This window comes from Eurytemora carolleeae, unplaced genomic scaffold, assembly GCF_000591075.1.
Source record: "Eurytemora carolleeae unplaced genomic scaffold, Eaff_2.0 scaffold908, whole genome shotgun sequence".
Taxonomy (NCBI): domain Eukaryota; kingdom Metazoa; phylum Arthropoda; class Copepoda; order Calanoida; family Temoridae; genus Eurytemora; species Eurytemora carolleeae.
Window position 1 is genome coordinate 65,942 of NW_019396796.1, and position 17,383 is coordinate 83,324.

The window sequence follows — 17,383 nt, forward strand, 5'->3', positions numbered from 1 at the left end:
AGTTCGGATATAGGTAGGGTTAATATAGGATCCTGATATATGTATTGATTTCTTTAGAATGACCGGTTTCAAACTACTCTCACTATATAAACTGTGTTTTCTTTTATTCTTTATTCAGATGGTGTTACTTGGTAGAAGAGAGTTTGCATGTTTAACTGAAATAGATTAAAGAATTATAGCAACAATATAACATTGATAAGAACAATTTTTATAATGATTTCATATAATTAATTACACGAATGTCATCTATTAAGAAAGAAATCAAAGTAAGTTTACATCAGCGTCCATGGTTGGTTTAGGCCTTACTGAAGCTATACTTAGGATCCAGGCATACATATGTGCGTGCGCGTAGCAATTTGAAATGTACATATTCTATATATAGTAAAATGGGAATAGATCAAATGCCTAATTTCAAAACAATATAGTAGGGTTAGGTTAGATATAGGTAGGATTGATATATAGGATCCTGATAAAGTAGGATTAGGTTGAACATAGATAGGATTAATATAGAATTCTGATATAGTAGGGTTAGGTTAGATATAGGTAGGATTAATATAGTTTCCTGATATAGAAGGGTTAGGTTAGATATATGTAGGATTAATATAGGATCCTGATATAGAAGGGTTAGGTTAGATATATGTAGGATTAATGTAGGATCCTGATATAGAAGGGTTAGGTTAGATATAGGTAGGTTTATTATAGGATCCTGATTTAGTAGGGTTGGGTTGAATATATGTAGAATTTTAGGATCCTGATATAAAAGGGCTAGGTTAGATATATGTAGGATTAATATAGGATCCTGATATAAAAGGGCTAGGTTAGATATATGTAGGATTAATATATAATCCTGATATAAAAGGGCTAGGTTAGATATAGGTAGAATTAACATAGGATCCTGATATAAAAGGGCTAGGTTAGATATAGGTAGGATTAATATAGGATCCTGATTTAGTAGGGTTAGGTTAGATATAGGTAGGATTAATATAGGATCCTGATTAACATAGATATACATTACACATATTTCTGTAATCCACGAAAGTGCTTTTTAATTTTCATATTTAGTAGAATTTTAAATTAAAAATGTTAAAGTTTCTCGAATATTAAAGCTTCAAATATATGGTTTTAAGTCTAGAATATCTGGTTTGAAGTCTAGAATATCTGGTGGAAGTCTAGAATATCTGGTTTAAGTTTAGAGTTTCTGGTTTAAGTTTAGAATATCTAGTTTAAGTTTAGAATATATGGTTAAAGTCTTGCATAACTGGGTAAAGTCTTGAATATTTAGTTTAAGTTTAGAATATCTGGTTTAAGTTTAGAATATATGGTTAAAGTCTTGCATATCAGGTTAAAGTCTTGAATATTTAGTTTAAGTTTAGAATATCTAGTTTAAGTTTAGAATATCTGGTTTTAAATTTAGAATATCTGGTTTAAGTCTTGCATAACTGGTTTAAGTCTAGAATATCTAGGTTAAATTTAGAATATCTGTTCAGAGAAAAATGCATGAAAAATTTAACAAACCCTTTGAGTGAAAAATTATGTATTTTTCTTTATCAGGAATTACTCTGCAAAGGGCTCTGGGGGGACTAACTGTCTGGCAGAAAATCAGACTAGGATTCAATATTCTTACCAGCAAGGTGTGTAGTTTCAAGGGCGTTTACTGGGGGAGGGACAAGTGAGTAGGATCCTACCATGTAACGATATGAACACCGTCAAAAAAATCATTTTGGAGACGACAGTTTATCTCTATGGAAGGCATGAGCTATGTTGATTAAACTGTTGCCTTGTTCGCTACTGATTTTTGATCACTTGATCAAACAAGCTTCGACTGAAACTAATTTACACCCACCACGTAAATATTTTTTGAAGACCTGGGGGGAAAATGGAAAAATTGAACATCACGAGTCAAGTTTTTCATCCCTTTTACACAATTTTACCCAAAAATTGATTTATTTTTCTCAAAAAATCATTGATTTAATTTATAAAAAATTATTTTCGAAAAGGGGGGGAATGATTTTCAATAAATATACACCCCTGAAAACTTTACAGCAAAGGTGAACAATCGCGTCACGTTTAAGCTGTGTTCTATGACTCGGCATTAAACTACGTATGTGTTTTCAAGTGTAGTAAAATAATTCAATATTTGTTTAAAAGAGAAGATTGAGATAAAGATTAAAGTGGGCAATTATATCACATTTTGCCAGAAAATAAACAACAAAAATGGTTCAAATAAATAAAAATGTTTTGTTTGAACTACAGGAAATGGCATCATGCCGTCAATAAATTTTTTCAAAATCCAATAGTTTTTAAGATAGTGCAGGGTGTTCCACATCAAACTAGACCGCGTCAATGGGTCTATAAATTACGATTTAGGGGACAAATCAGGAAATTTAAGAAAAATTAATCATTTTGAAAAATTTGATAAGGCAAATAGAAAATTTTGTTTGCAGAAAATGCCAGATGTTTTGAGTATTATGTGCGTACTTTGGCGTTTAAGATTGGAGATAATCTAATATGATATGGGACGCTCTGTAGTTCAAATGATTTAAGTCCAAATAAAATGAACGATTTTTTTAAATGCTGTCTTATTTCTGATATTTTGTAGAGCCTGGACTCTAAATTCTCATATTTATTGAAACTGGAAAGCACGCAACAAAATTGTGATAATTTTCATATCCTTCTGCATCAATATTTACATCCTGTATACGCCCGTGACAATTATTTTCATTAATCTATTGCGCAATCCGCAATATTTTATTAATTACAATAAACTGAAGAAAAAAACTTAAAAGATTTTAACAATCTATTAGTTTGATTTTTCCATTTTTTCAAATGAATCGAAAGTTTAAAAGTCTTTATTTCTTATAAACTGTTGCATTCTACCCTTTTTTTTATGAATTTTGAATGAAGATAATCAAGTTTTGAACAGTCAATTACAAATATTCTTACTAAAAATCAATCCGAAATAAATTTTTATTGTTAGAAATTTGACGATTTTGTCCTTTAAAATTATCAATTTTTCTTCTTATTTCTCGACAAATATTGTCAGGACACCATAACGAAGGAGGAGGTGGAGAAGTGCAAGCAGAGGGATCTGCTGGAGAATATGCTGGCGGAGATGGCAGGGGAGTTCCCAGCCTTATCCAGGGTAATTTTAACATACCCTATTTTGACACCAATCCGAGCAGAAATTATAAATATTTTTCCTGTTATATCTGTAAAATATTGTGTTTATTAAGTATGTTCATCAAATTATCTACCCCCCCCCACCCCTCCCCCTCCCTCATGATGAGACAGTTGTAGGACTTACATTCTTAGGGCGATTTTATAACAAATATCCATCTCCTTACGCTGAAATGGACCCATTTCTTGTAAATACAACAACAGCTTATCTGTTCTAATAAATATTAAAGTTTTTCCTCGCCTAGGTGTTTGTATCTGAACGTGACTTGTTCCTAGCTCACTCCCTCCAGATGTCAGCTGACTCCCTTCCGTCCTACTCTGCTGGGAGTGGAGTACCCTCCCCCCGGGTAGTGGTTGGAGTAGTTGGTATAGGACATGTTCCAGGGATAGTAGCGAACTGGGGGAAAGTTACGAAAGAGCAGATCAGGTAAAAATATGTCTCATTTTATCCGATCTGAGCGCTAAGGAATTTTTATTTGAAATGGGTTGAGCTTCTTGTTCTAAACTTTAACAAAAAGTTTAACTCGTTAGATTCAAAAATGTGTCAATGGAATATTGCTAAAATTTTAAAATTCCCGATTTCTCATTGGTCCATTATTGACCAACGAGAGACGGTTTAAAGACAGGGTACAGGGTATAAAACCAATGATTAAATAACTCATGAACTTTTAACAAACTTTGGATAAATTCAAGCTGGTTGCTGGACTACAATGAGAAACAGAACACTATAGAATTGGAAGACGATTGTAAATCAATAATTAAGTCTATTTGATGTTGTTACAAAGCAACGAACTCATATTATGATATGTAAAAAAGATGATTTGCAAAGATTCACTTTTAAAGAATGTTTTAAGACAATTATTATTCCTTGAGATAGTTTATGTCATGAAGATTTAAAACAAATTGTATATATAATATATGAGTATAAAGTGGTGGTGGGGGTCGATTTAATTAACGAACTTTTACGTAAATCGGGGGGGGGGGGGGGCGCTTGTTTAAGAAGGAATATTTAAACCTTATAAAGAATTGGACATAAACAATATTCTATTTTTCTAGGGATATAGTTCGTGTGGATCCTCCGACTAAAACAGAACGAGTTGTCAAGTTCGCAGTCCGCTTTATGCTTATCGGTAAACTAAACAATTCTTCATAGTTTATAATTTGTCAATAATGTCCTATATCTTTGCATTCTGATGGTGTAAACCTTTGATGTTTTAAACTTGGATTATAGAGATTAGAAAATTAGAGCTTGGGACAAAAGACTCAATTTCTTTAACAAAATCTCTTGTATCTTTATTTCAAATTATTTAAAAATATATTTTATTCTAACTTTAGGATCTTGTTGCTACGGAGCCTATAGACTAGGACGGATTCCTGTATCTAGGTTCCTGTTGGCTAGATGAAACCGTTGTCTTCCGTTCCTCAGCCTTGCATTTTAAACCATTCCTTCTCACCACAGATCATAGTTGCAAATTAGTATTTTTGGATTTATTAAAAATTAAAAAAATAAATACTGCGGTGCTGGGTTATCTCTATAAATATATTTAATTTGAATCGGTTTCAAGGAGTTTTCCTGCATTTCTATATTTTTCCGCCTGTAGTGAAGTTTTTGTAATGAAATATTTATTCAATTTTTTTCGAGAAATTAAAATTTTTAATCTTTTCATAATCCCATTAGAAGGGGGGGGGGGGGCATTTCAGAATGGCCTATTATTGAATTATATGAATTCCTTTTATGTTATTTCTATCTGATATTCCTGTTTGGAGAATTGTACCATCTTTGTTCTATCAGACTCAAAGTATGGAGTAAAAAAATGTTGTTATTTTGTAGAATTAACTTCGATCCTATATTTAGCAGCACAGGCAGACAATATTTCCGTGGAGAATGATTATTTACAGAAAAGTTATATGGAAATAATGATAATTTAAAATTCATTATTAGCTTAACCACCCTTTCAACCAGTAAATGATTTTTTTCTTTATTTTAAGACTTAACACACTGCACTTGGGCAACTGATTTAATCATTTCTGACTTGATTATTTTGGACTAGGTTTTTTTTCGTAAACAACTTGTTAAATTTATAAAGAATTTAATTTATATTTTTTTCTTTATTTTAAGACTTAGCACACTGCACTTGTGCAACTGATTTAATCAGTTGTGATTTGATTATTTTGGACTAGGTTTTTTTTCGTAAACAACTTGTTAAATTTATAAAGAATTTAATTTATATTTTCATTAAGTATATAATTTAATTTAGTTCGACGATGAATATGTAAATCTTGTTTACTTCAGATGGAAAAATAACAAAATATGAAAATGGAGACAGGGTTGCCCTCACTCAGAAAATATGATTTTCCGCAGTCTGTTGCAGAGGCTCTGAAGATTATACACGGAGAGGAACGAATCAAGAATTTGTGAAATTAATCATTGATTATCATTATTGTAGTTTTTTTTGTAATTGCAATTACTTCTGGTTTTTAATGGTTATTATTTCAATGTAATGTTATTCAAAACGTACGCAGGAATTTGTCCTGGGGGGAGAGGGGGTAAATTTTTTTTCTTCAGGGGTGGGGGGTTCAGCACCCGTTGGGGCCGACAGTCTTCACCCCCCCCCCATTTTGTACGCATCTGATGGTATTGCTATTCTATTTTAGAAGAATTCTGATATTAAAATATTACAGGTTTACGACATTAGGTTGTAAAGATGTAAGTATAAGAAAATTAAATATTGAGGCAAGTGTTCGGTTCATTTGTTAAAAAATTATTAATCTTGATTCCTGCAGTGTGAGAGAATGTCTAAGAACGCTGATTCCCTCTCCCAGGATTTAGAGAAGCTGACAGGTATTTTACATTATCCGCTCAGTCCTAGTTTCGGAGCACAGTCATGAAATTCTGTCTGGGTAGAACAATATATATATACCAGGGTGACCCAAATTTGTGTAAATTTTACTTTTTTTCTTAATTTGAACATGCTCCCAGTCTCAACAGGAGATATTTACATTGTAGAGCACCCCCCAAATATATTGGGTCTTTATCTTAAAGGGATCAGCTACATGTAAAAATGGAGTGTTGCCACTACGAGGCAATTTTAAAATTCAATGAAACTACATTTATTAGTTTAACCAAAATAGTTGATTTCACTTCTTGACAAAAAAATCATATCAGGCAATAGGTACTGATTTTAGGTACTTCTAGGGTTTAGCAATTTAAGTTCTAATTGAGGGATAATGCTTGTTTTCTGTTTTATAGAGACCGAGCGATAGGCCTACTTCTCGGTTTCTGTAATGCAGAAAACAATCATTAGAGGTAATGGTCGGCTATAACGTCCATTTCGTTTTCATTTTCATTGGAGGTCCCAGATTTTCAATGGAGAACCCCCAGATTTTCATTGGAGACCCCAGATTTTTTTGGAGACTTCCAGATTTTCGTTGGAGTACCCAAATTTTCAAAAGAGACCGCCAGATTACCATAGTAGACCCCCCTGCTTTACGTGGAGACCCTTGATTTTCTTTATTGACCTCCAGATTTTCATTGATGAAATCCAGAATTTTTTGGGAGACACCAAGATTTTCATTGGAGACCCCAGATTTTCTTGGAGACTTCCAGATTTTCGTTGGAGTACCTAAATTTTCACAAGAGACCGCCAGATTACCATAGCAGACCCCCCTGCTTTACATGGAGACCCTTGATTTTCTTTATTGACCTCCAGATTTTCATTGATGAAATCCAGAATTTTTTGGGAGACACCAAGATTTTCATTGGAGACCCCAGATTTTCTTGGAGACTTCCAGATTTTCGTTGGAGTACCCAAATTGGGGTTTAAAAACAAAAAGTAGGGACTGAGTTCTCTATTGAAAATTTGTGTATCTCCAATGGATTTATAACGAAGAGTATGGAATCCCAAATGAAAATATTGGGGTCTCCGACGAAAAGTTTGGGTCTTCATTGAAAATATTTGGGGTCTTGAATGAAAATCTTAAGGTCTCAAATGAAAATTGGGGGTTTAAAACAAAAATTTTGAGTCTCTTATGTAATTCTTGAGGGGTCTCCAATGTGAATCTTGAGGGTCTCCAATGAAAACCTTGGAGGATTCCAGTGAAAATATTGGGGTCTCCAATGAAAATTTTTGGGTCTTGGACAAAAATCTGGGGTCTTGACATAAAACTAGGGATCTCCAATGATAATCTCGGGGTGAGTTTTAGGTCTCCAACGAAAAGATTGGGGTTTCCAATGAAAAGATTGAGGTTTCCAATGAAAAGATTGAGGTTTCCAATGAAAAGATTGGAGTCTCCAATGAAAAGATTGGGGTCTTCAATGAAAAGATTGGGGTCTTCAATGAAAAGATTGGGGTCTTCAATTAAAATATTGGGGTCTCCATAGAAAATCTGTGGGTCTCAATGAAAATATAGGGTCTCCAATGAAGTTATTTATATTGATATATGTTTTGGTAGATTATATTAATATATGTTTATAGTAGAGTACATAAATATAAGTTTATGGTAGATTATTAATCTAAGTTTATGGTAGAATATATTGAAGAATTTATGAAGTTAAGATTGATTTACTGTCAAAAAAGTCGAATTATATTAATTTATGTTCATGGTAGAAAATATTTTTGTAAGTTTATGATAGTTTATAATAATATATGTTTATGGTAGATTATATTAACATAAGCTTATGGTAGATTATATTAATATAAGCTTATGGTAGATTATATTAATATAAGCTTATGGTAGATTATGTTTATATATATATATATATATATATATGTTTAAGGTTGATTATATTAATGAATATGTTTATGGTAGATTATATAAATATAAATATATGGTAGATTATATTAATATCAGTTTATGGTAGATTCTATTAATATATGTTTATGGTAGAATATATTAATATAAGTTTATGGTAGGTTTTATTTATATTGGTTTATGGTAGATTATATTAATATAAATTTATGGTAGATTATATGAATATCAGTTTATGGTAGTTTGTATTTATATATGATTATTGTAGAATATATTAATATATGTTTATGGTAGATTATGTTAATATATGTTTATGGTAGATTATGTTAATATATGTTTATGATAGAATATATTAATATAAGTTTATGGTAGGTTTTATTGATATATGTTTATGGTAGATTTTATTAATATATGTTTATGGTAGATTATGTTAATATATGTTTATGGTAGAATATATTAATATAAGTTTATGGTAGATTTTATAAACATATGTTTATTGTAGGTTTTATTTATATATGTTTATGGTAGATTATATTAATATATGTTTATGGTAGAATATATTAATATAAGTTTATGGTAGATTTTATTAATATATGTTTATGGTAGATTATGTTAATATATGTTTATGGTAGATTATATTAATATAAGTCTATGGTAGATTTTATTAATATATGTTTATGGTAGGTTTTATTGATATATGTTTATGGTAGATTATATTAATATATGTTTATGGTAGATTATGTTAATATATGTTTATAGTAGAATATATTAATATAAGTTTATGGTAGGTTTTATTGATATATGTTTATGGTAGATTATGTTAATATATGTTTATGGTAGATTATGTTAATATAAGTTTATGGTAGATTATGTTAATATAAGTTTATGGTAGATTATATTAATATATGTTTATGGTAGATTATATTAATATAAGTTTATGGTAGATTATAATAATATAAGTTTATGGTAGATTATATTGATGAATATGTGTTCGGAAACCCTCGAGCTGGGAAACAAAAGAAACTGGGAAGTATTCAACAGCTCCAGATAATACAGGTAGAGCTTGATTTGATTCATTTACCTCACACCTAACTCCCTTTACCCCTACCTTCTTTATATCCTACCTTCCCACTCCTCACACTTCCCCCGCCCTCTTCCTACCTTTTTCCTTCCCTGACTTCCCTTCATACCTATCCCCTTTCCTTACCTCCTTACTTCTCATCACTTTACCTCCTTCGTTCGCCACCCTATCTATACCTCCTTCCTTCCCTCCCTTTACTTACCTTCCTTCTCTTCCCTATACCTCTTACCTTCTCCTACCCCTCATTATACATACTTCTTTCTTCCCATGCCTCCTTCCTTCCACTATTTCACCTTTCCTTAAACTTTCTTTCTACCGTATCTCCTCTCCCCCTACCTACCAACCCCTTTTCCTACCTATCCACTTAAACAAACAATTCGTTAAATGTAATCCCCTATTTCTTGAATTTGTAAGATTTAACAATCTCAGTAAGAAAACTCTAATCCTTAATATTAAGTTAAAGTTTTCAAATGTTTCCCCACTTATTTTCTCATTTTTCTCTATCACATCTTATTTTCTAAAAATTATTAATAATGATGAAAAAAACATGTAATATGATAAGTATTTTATGATATGTTAATAAACAAAAAATATTGTAAGAAATAAAAAATCATAATTGGGAAGAAGATCTTTTTCAATTTTTATACTTTCTACACAAACAAACTGTGGTGAGTTTATGTTGAAGTAAAATGATTCTAACTACTACTATTTCAAGTTTAATTAATAGTTCTGAACTGGAAAAAAAGACTGATTTGAAATGCATTGTCTGTGTGTCCCACTAAACCCGATATTTTCATTTTACGATATTAAAAACTCTTCCCAGTTGACAAAACATAATTTTTAGGTTGTTGGTAATTTTTAATTGTTGTTTACAAAGCCTGAGATTTGTATGATTTGATACTTTTTATCGTCGTGCCAAATCCATTTGCGTAAATATCTGAACAATCCCTTTTATCGTCGTGCCAAATCCATTTGCGTAAATATCTGAACAATCCCTTTTATCGTCGTGCCAAATCCATGTGCGTAAATATCTGAACAATCCTTTTTCACCAACGAGGTTATAGTATATAGAGTGATAGCGTACGCTATTCCTTTACTAATTGTACAGACCATGCATACTCCACTTCAAAAGGTCAATCTGTATGATACAGTTTGTAACATACTGCATGTTTCCGAAAGTCATTTTTTTTGTCACATATTTTCAATTGGTCCTCTATTTATAAGAGTGTAATGTCAAATTAAGAACGTTACTCTCAAATGTTTAACATTAATTCTAATTCATTTTTCTTGACAATAATTTGAAAAACTATAGAACAATTACAGGGTGATCCAAATTAAATCTAATATTTTTATAAAGCCTCACCACTAAAATGCAAGCAAAATACTGAACTAGGAGGAAGGGAGAGGACTTTAAAGTTTTGGATGGGGGGGAGGCACATTTTAAATATGTATACATCGGATGTGGACCGGAAGTGATACGGATAAAAAAATTCCCCCCTGGAAATTTTTACAGGGAATTTGGTCATTTTGTGTCAAAACCATGATATGCACATGAGCATACTCAGAAGATACCTGATTCACAGTGTGCTGAAGGATGCGTTTTTCAGCCTCAGTAATACATTTGATCATGTCCTGATGAATTAGTGAATGCACTGAATTATTCTGATTTATTAAAGAGGTTTTTACGTATAGAAATGATTATCCTCTATAAACTAAATCTAGTCTGTACGACAGGCGGGGAGTGGACTGGGGAATATGTGATACCAAGATTTGAATTTTGATAAAAAAAATATTCATTTTGAGTAAATAAGAAAAAAAAAGTTTGAATCTACTCTTGCGGTCCAAATTGTTCAAAGATGGAAGGACTCGAAGGACAGGACTCCCCTCAGTTTTCCAGGGAGGAGGACGTCACCTTAACTTTCTAGGGGGTGGGCGTCCCCTTCCCCCCCCCTTAAGCCGCCCCGGGCAATACTTCATTGTTTTTTAAAGGTTCTGAGAAAACTATGTAAAATTTAAGATACGAAGCCTCCTCATACACTTGTTCTCCGAAAGCGTACTGCATATTTGATGTTTTCACTGCATGAATAGGCCATAATCTCTTTATATCCTATATCAGTTTACTGTCTTAATCGTACACTCGGGCTAATACACAGGCAGGTAGCTAAGTTCCAGCCCTCCTGTCTTTAACTAATAAAAGCTTTAAATTATATATTTGGTATGTTTCTCATGACCTAGGACAGGTTTACAGTACGTTTTTCCTATCATGTATTTAATACAACAGCTAATCGTACAGGCAGCGAAAATGTGAAGTTTAACCAACTCTTGGTAATATAGGGAGGGGCAGTCAGCACACAATGAGATTTTAAAACCCCTTGGAACCATAGATTTCATTGAGCTTTAGGCCACCTTTCCCTGAGTACGCCTCTAAACTCATTGGTTTAATTTTATCATGATTTTTTTAAATGGTTTGTATTTTTTAATTTAGGTTCTCACAGATTACTTCAGCGCAGACACAGATTTTAGTCTTCTCTGTTCAGTTTTCATGGTTGTATTTCTAGCCAAGGTGAATTTGAACATTTATTTAGTTTTTTTTCTTTTTTTATAAATTAGTCAGATAATTGAAAATAGTTATTCTGCCATGCCATGTATTGATAAGAGGGTTAATTACTCTCTTTTCTCTGAAAGATTCCCTGAGGGAGGGAGGGAGGGAGGGGGGGGGGAGTAGAGGGATAATGTAAATTTCTCTTTAAACCTCGACCACGAAAAGAATTATTATTTGATTGTGCAGCTTATTTGAACAAAAGTTTCAACACTCCGTCACATGTCACGTGGCACGCATCACGACGGTTAGAATGTGTGCGCATCCTGACTCTGTATTTTTTAACATTTATTCTCTGTTGTAATTCATCAACCAAAATCGTAATTCAATAATTTCACGTCATTTGAATGGATGAACATTGAACAATTCTGTTAAAATGACTAAACGGGTTCTTTTTAATAATTCCACTAATGAGACATAATTAATGACATCTCAATATTAGAAAATTACAACCTTGAGATTTAAATTCATACTGTTTTTGTATGAATAATCCAATTTTTTCCTTTCAGGGCCGTCAAGTAGATTTTAAGATATCCACGCTGTCCAAGCTCCTAAGCTTGAACCTGGGTGAAGGAAACACCACCTTCCTAAACTGCGCTGCACTATGGTGGACCCAGCAACCACCTTCCTCTCAACCCTGTATAACTGTTACTAAATCCCTAGTACAGGAGTATATAACCCTGCTCCCTGATAAAGATATCAGTCTAGCAAATATCCCGGATAGATCTCCCCTGCTAGCCGGTATCCTTCTCACATACTTCAGCGACCTGTATCCTGCTCCTCAATCAAACTCAACCTTCTCCCCTCCTCCCATACAGCTGGTGAGGATAGGGTTCTCCTGGCTCAAGGATAATTTGGATCTCTGTGGAGCTCTGGGTGAGACGGAGAGCCAAGGTGTTGTGAGTATGCTGGAACGGAGTCCTGTATCCGGGATGTTGGTTTGGACGATCTTCAGTCCTTTAACTGGGAAAACTGATGAGAGATTGCTCTACTCTAAACTACATTTCACCCTCCTCCAGCATATTACAGGTTTCTTCAATATTCAATATTCTAATATTTGATAAATTTATATTTGACAAAATAAATGCGTAGTTTTATCGGAATCTGCGTCAGATAAGATATTTTTAGAGGAGAACTGTAAGTTTTCAATCCCTCCCGGGTTTCTCTCCAACCTGACTGAGACCTTGCTCTCAACCTTTAATTCTGGGGGATTCTCAGAAGCCCAGATAAATGAGAGCTTAGACAGGTTGGTTAACTATTTTTTTCTCTACGTAAATCAAGAAAATTTCAAAATGGGGGAAATTTTTGCTGAAGCTAGTTGTAGGGGGGGGGGGGGAGATAAAGAACGTTTTCCCTCAAAAATGTTTAGAATTAAGCGGTTAAAAACCTTTGAGTGGGCTTAATAAAAATATGATGCCCCTGGGAGTTAGGGAGGTATCTAGAACTGATAATCTAAATGCGTAAATTATTGAAATATCTTTTTTTTCTTTAAAATTTTCTTTCCAATACACTTGAAAGAAAATATGTCGGTGAAAAGATTATTTTTTGAATAGATGTATTTTGTATAACCCTTGTCCATTCTTTCTTCGTCTCTTATATCTCTTATAGTTCCTAATATGAATAACGCATACTATGTATAAAAGAAGCCAACCTCATTATAGTCGCAGTGCTTAGGACCCGGATCTGTTGGATCCGCAAGATTTTGGGTTCCTGGATCCGGATCTGCAAAAATATACAGATCCATGAATCTGGATTCAAGGGGAAAAATATCAACAAAAAACTGCAAAAAAAAGCTTTTTTACTCTCAAAACCCAAATTTGAACTGTTGAAAAAGCTGAATTTTAAAATTTCCTTATCTCTGAATGGTTCATCAAGTTTAAGCATAAAAAAGCGAAAAAAAGAAAAAAATATGATAATTCTGCTTTGTTAAAAAAAAATTAGTTAATCTTAAAGAAATGTTCATTGACATAGATCCGGATCCATTTCTTTCCAGTGCAGATCCAGGATCTGGATCCAGATCCGTATCAAAATTAAATGGATCCTTAACACTGATTATATGTTACAGATGTTACATTTACGTAATTTGCATCTTAGAATTCGAATTCTGAATGATTTTACTCTTACATAGCACATTGCTGCCACACTTTACTAGTGTAGTAACCAATTGGTACATTTATAGCTGTCTGATATGGATAGTAAGTTTTGACCTGGATAGTTTTGACCAAGTCTCCGCCCTGACTTGGTTTGTTTGTTTGTTTCATTAAACGTCCTTTACAAGACGACCTCCTGTGTCGAGACGCTTTATCTTTAGAATTTGACATTTATATCCTAAATCACACAGAGTGATTTTTAAAAAGTGCTACGTTTGTCATGAAAGACCATGAATTAAATTGGAAAAAAAATTCCTGAAAATCTTTTAATTAATCCATATCACATTAATTTTTAATATTATTTACTAAGTACAAAATTTGGCATTACATTACATGAAAGTTGGTTTATTTATGATTATTCCTTTATTTTATATTCTGTAAAATTTATTCAAGTATTTATATTCTTCATTTTATCTAAAATGCAACCAACACAATCAAGAATAGTTTTATAATTAAATCAAATTTTAGGATTTTCAAAATAAGACCTATTTTCTTGAAAATAAACCATTTCGTGGATGAAAGATTCTCAGTAAAATCACTTCCAATTTAAAGATTTTAAAGAACTGGCATTCTTATTATTATTATAATTCTTGATTAAATACTCTTTTAAAGAGTTTATATTATCATTGATATTATAATTACAGTATTCTATTAATTAAGAGCCTACTTGAATTTGAAAACCTGATAAAGCATTGTTCATTGTGCAGTACGCAAAATTAGAGGAACTAACAGATAGATTGTGAAAAAGGATGATTAAATACGATTTTTAAGGCCAACATTTTTAAAAAAATTTTTTTGAAGAAATCCATTCGACGATTTTTAGAGCTTCTTGCTTTTGTAAAGAACTTCAATTGATAATTAAGAAAAACTTTATTTTGTTTTGAAATAGTCGTAACAAACCCTTTGAAAAAATAAATATCTAAGATTTTTTTATTATTTTACTTAAAACCATTTAACCGCAGAGTTTATTTCTATGTACAATTTAACACAAAGAAAACATACTGATAAACCAGAACTTCGGAGTCATCGAAAGAATTTATAAAATGTCGTCTTGACAATTTTGCAATGGGTTTTATACTATTATACCTAGATCTCGGTGATAAAAAGAATAAATAAAAACTCTTGAAATTTGCGGAAACAATTTTGAAGGGCTCCATTTAATGTCTAAATAAAACTTAAATATTTTCAGCATTTCATTATTTGTAGGTTTAGAAGACGACATTTTACACATTCTTGTGATATTTCCAAAGTTACTGTAGGAAAATTATGCATAATTTTTAAAGACCGGGTTGAACTTAGCCTTTGGTTTTACCTTACAAACCTACTTAAAAGTGTTTGTAGCCCTAAACAATAAAATGCACATTTTAGATCTAAAACATATTTGTTTCTAGTTTCTCCGTTGAAAGAAGTATTAGTAGAATTTCTGAAAAATATTTGCTTAAAAAATGGGAAGCGTTAGTTCCGGGTTGGTCACTTACTGTGAAGGGATTATAGATGTGTTTTAGTTACGTAGAACCTAAATAACTGAAAATTAATATTTTAAAAATTAAAAGGTTTTCATGGAATCTGCAGAGCAGAGACAACATTAATTTAAAATTATTATTTAAGATTTTATTTTATTTATTGAATTGGTCTCATTTCATTTTTTTTTAAATGGAAAAATTGTATTCATTGACCAAAAAACCGCGTTTTTTAGTGGTATTGCTCATGTAAATATTTTTTTTCATTACAGTTTTAACGTAAGACAACAATATTTGATATTTTCAGAAAATATGCAAATACGAAAGAGAAAATTCAAATTTAAAAAAAAATTAAAAATAGAAAAAAATTTCAATTTTTTTAGCCTATAACACCCCCTGGCCACACATGAGTGTCCACAAAAAATGTCAGCCCAATCGGTCCAGACGAATGTTTGTTTTATTATATAGATGTTCGTCAAATTCAATTGATTCAATGATTAAAATTTCAAAAATTTGTGTTTAAAAGTTTATTTTTATAAAAATTTTGAAAATGCGCGAAAAAATATTATGAAATCCGCAAACTTTTTGTTTTGTTTTTTATACTGTAAAAAGAGAAGCGCCCTAAAAGCTTAGTATATAATGTATATACTTTGCTTGTCTGTCTGTCCGTCAAGAAGGCTTAACCGATCGGGCCCAAATGTTGTGTGGGACCTCATATGACCCCCGGGACGGTCTATAAATGATCAAAATTTCGAAAATTTGCCTCCAACAAAATTCGATTAAAAAAAATGAAATTTTTTTTTTAAATCCGTGATCTTTTTTATTTTGTTTTTGTTTTACAATGTTCACAATTGAAATTGAAAATGGGCGCGAAGTTTCTTACAAGCCTAGTTAAAATAAATAAGTACTTTTTATCAACTCTTATAATTACCGCGACATTTAACTGAATATCTGGACACTTTAGTATTTACTTGAATATTGTTTATCAAGAGTTTCTATTATAATTGTCCTTCCTCTGGGTTTATTTAATCTTCTCATTGATACTAATCCTTTATCAATATAACCAGCAACAAGGACTTTCATAATGTAAAGACTAGTTAACAGCTTTTACACGCAAAAATAGACTTTCATTAGTCTATTAAAATTTCACAAAATGTCGTCTTTTTTTAAATATCCCTCACTAAAAAAACTTGCTTTCTGTTTTGTGAGAAAGAAATAATTTGAAATATCTATATTTTTTTTTTAACGGAGTGTAATATTTGGAATGCGAGTTTTGTTGCGCCTGTCCTAACATTAGGTTGCTTTGGGCTTTGCTCTTTTAAACGGCCTAACATTTCTGAAGTACTAGAAAGCCATACATAATGATTTAAGTCTTAAAATTTTGGTTTAATTTTTTTTTGTATGCTTCGCAAAATCACATTTTTGGCTTTATTTAATTTTATTCAAACCATATCGTAAATGTACAACCATTTTTAGCACATACAATTTTTTTTTATAACTAGTTTAAATGTTGATTGCTTGTAATCAAAACCAATACCAAAACCAATAAGCATTCTAAAGCGGCAATTTTGCGTGAGATATCTATGTTATGTCTTATATTGTATTCTTTTCTCCTCCTGCACTCTTGAGTATTCAAACCAAGATTGTGTGCACACTGTATAATATATCATAATAACTACTCATGTATTCTGTCGTGTCTCCTCTTCATGCTCATCTTCTTTTATGTATTTTCTAAGATGAAGAACTTTAAAGTTAGTGCAGTGGGTTAAAAAGTAATCCCGGATTCGTGTCTTGATTTCAGAAATTTCAGAAAGGAGAAATATTTATACAGCAGAATAAATATGCATTTAGGGATGCTTCGCGTCTCTCGATTATTAAAGATGCTTTTATCTGCCAGCTTAAATTCTAATTACTCGACTCAAACTTTAATTTTTCTAATTCCTATATGGCGTTAAAGAAAAATGTTATAAAAGATATTATACAGTTTCATAAAAAATGTGTCAAAATTTTGAATTTGGTATTTTCCTTTTTATTACCAATCCTGGTTTTTCATTTTTACTACGGTTGTCCTTTATTTTTGCCGATTTATTATACGCCTTCTCAGGATTAAAACCATGGGTAGGTGACAGATATTTGGTTTTTGTCTTGCAACCCCCCCCCCCCCCCC

At 31.8% G+C, this 17,383-nt stretch overlaps 2 protein-coding genes across 5 annotated transcripts in view; both read left to right on the forward strand.

Moving 5' to 3' along the window:
* LOC111708779 (traB domain-containing protein) overlaps positions 1-5,471 on the forward strand; it is a 12,951-nt gene extending 7,480 nt beyond the window's left edge. The window contains exons 12-17 of one of the 2 annotated variants that reach the window (XR_002766731.1): positions 1,552-1,631; positions 3,044-3,142; positions 3,423-3,604; positions 4,234-4,307; positions 4,513-4,695; positions 5,297-5,471. Coding sequence is in view for 1 of the 2 variants with exons in the window: in XM_023482251.1 (XP_023338019.1) it covers positions 1,552-1,631; positions 3,044-3,142; positions 3,423-3,604; positions 4,234-4,307; positions 4,513-4,580 (503 nt within the window). In the remaining variant the exon portion in view is untranslated. Of the gene's footprint in view, positions 1-1,551; positions 1,632-3,043; positions 3,143-3,422; positions 3,605-4,233; positions 4,308-4,512; positions 4,737-5,296 lie in introns of those variants that run through there. The other variant, XM_023482251.1, reaches the window with a different exon arrangement.
* LOC111708783 (uncharacterized protein C7orf26) overlaps positions 5,469-17,383 on the forward strand; it is a 12,361-nt gene continuing 446 nt past the window's right edge. The window contains exons 1-6 of one of the 3 annotated variants that reach the window (XM_023482255.1): positions 5,469-5,575; positions 5,962-6,019; positions 8,897-8,982; positions 11,493-11,570; positions 12,116-12,635; positions 12,735-12,852. In XM_023482255.1, the coding sequence (XP_023338023.1) occupies positions 5,489-5,575; positions 5,962-6,019; positions 8,897-8,982; positions 11,493-11,570; positions 12,116-12,635; positions 12,735-12,852 (947 nt within the window). In that variant the 5' untranslated portion in view covers positions 5,469-5,488. Of the gene's footprint in view, positions 5,576-5,959; positions 6,020-6,427; positions 6,485-8,896; positions 8,983-11,492; positions 11,571-12,115; positions 12,636-12,734; positions 12,853-17,383 lie in introns of those variants that run through there. The other 2 variants (XM_023482256.1, XM_023482257.1) reach the window with 2 other exon arrangements.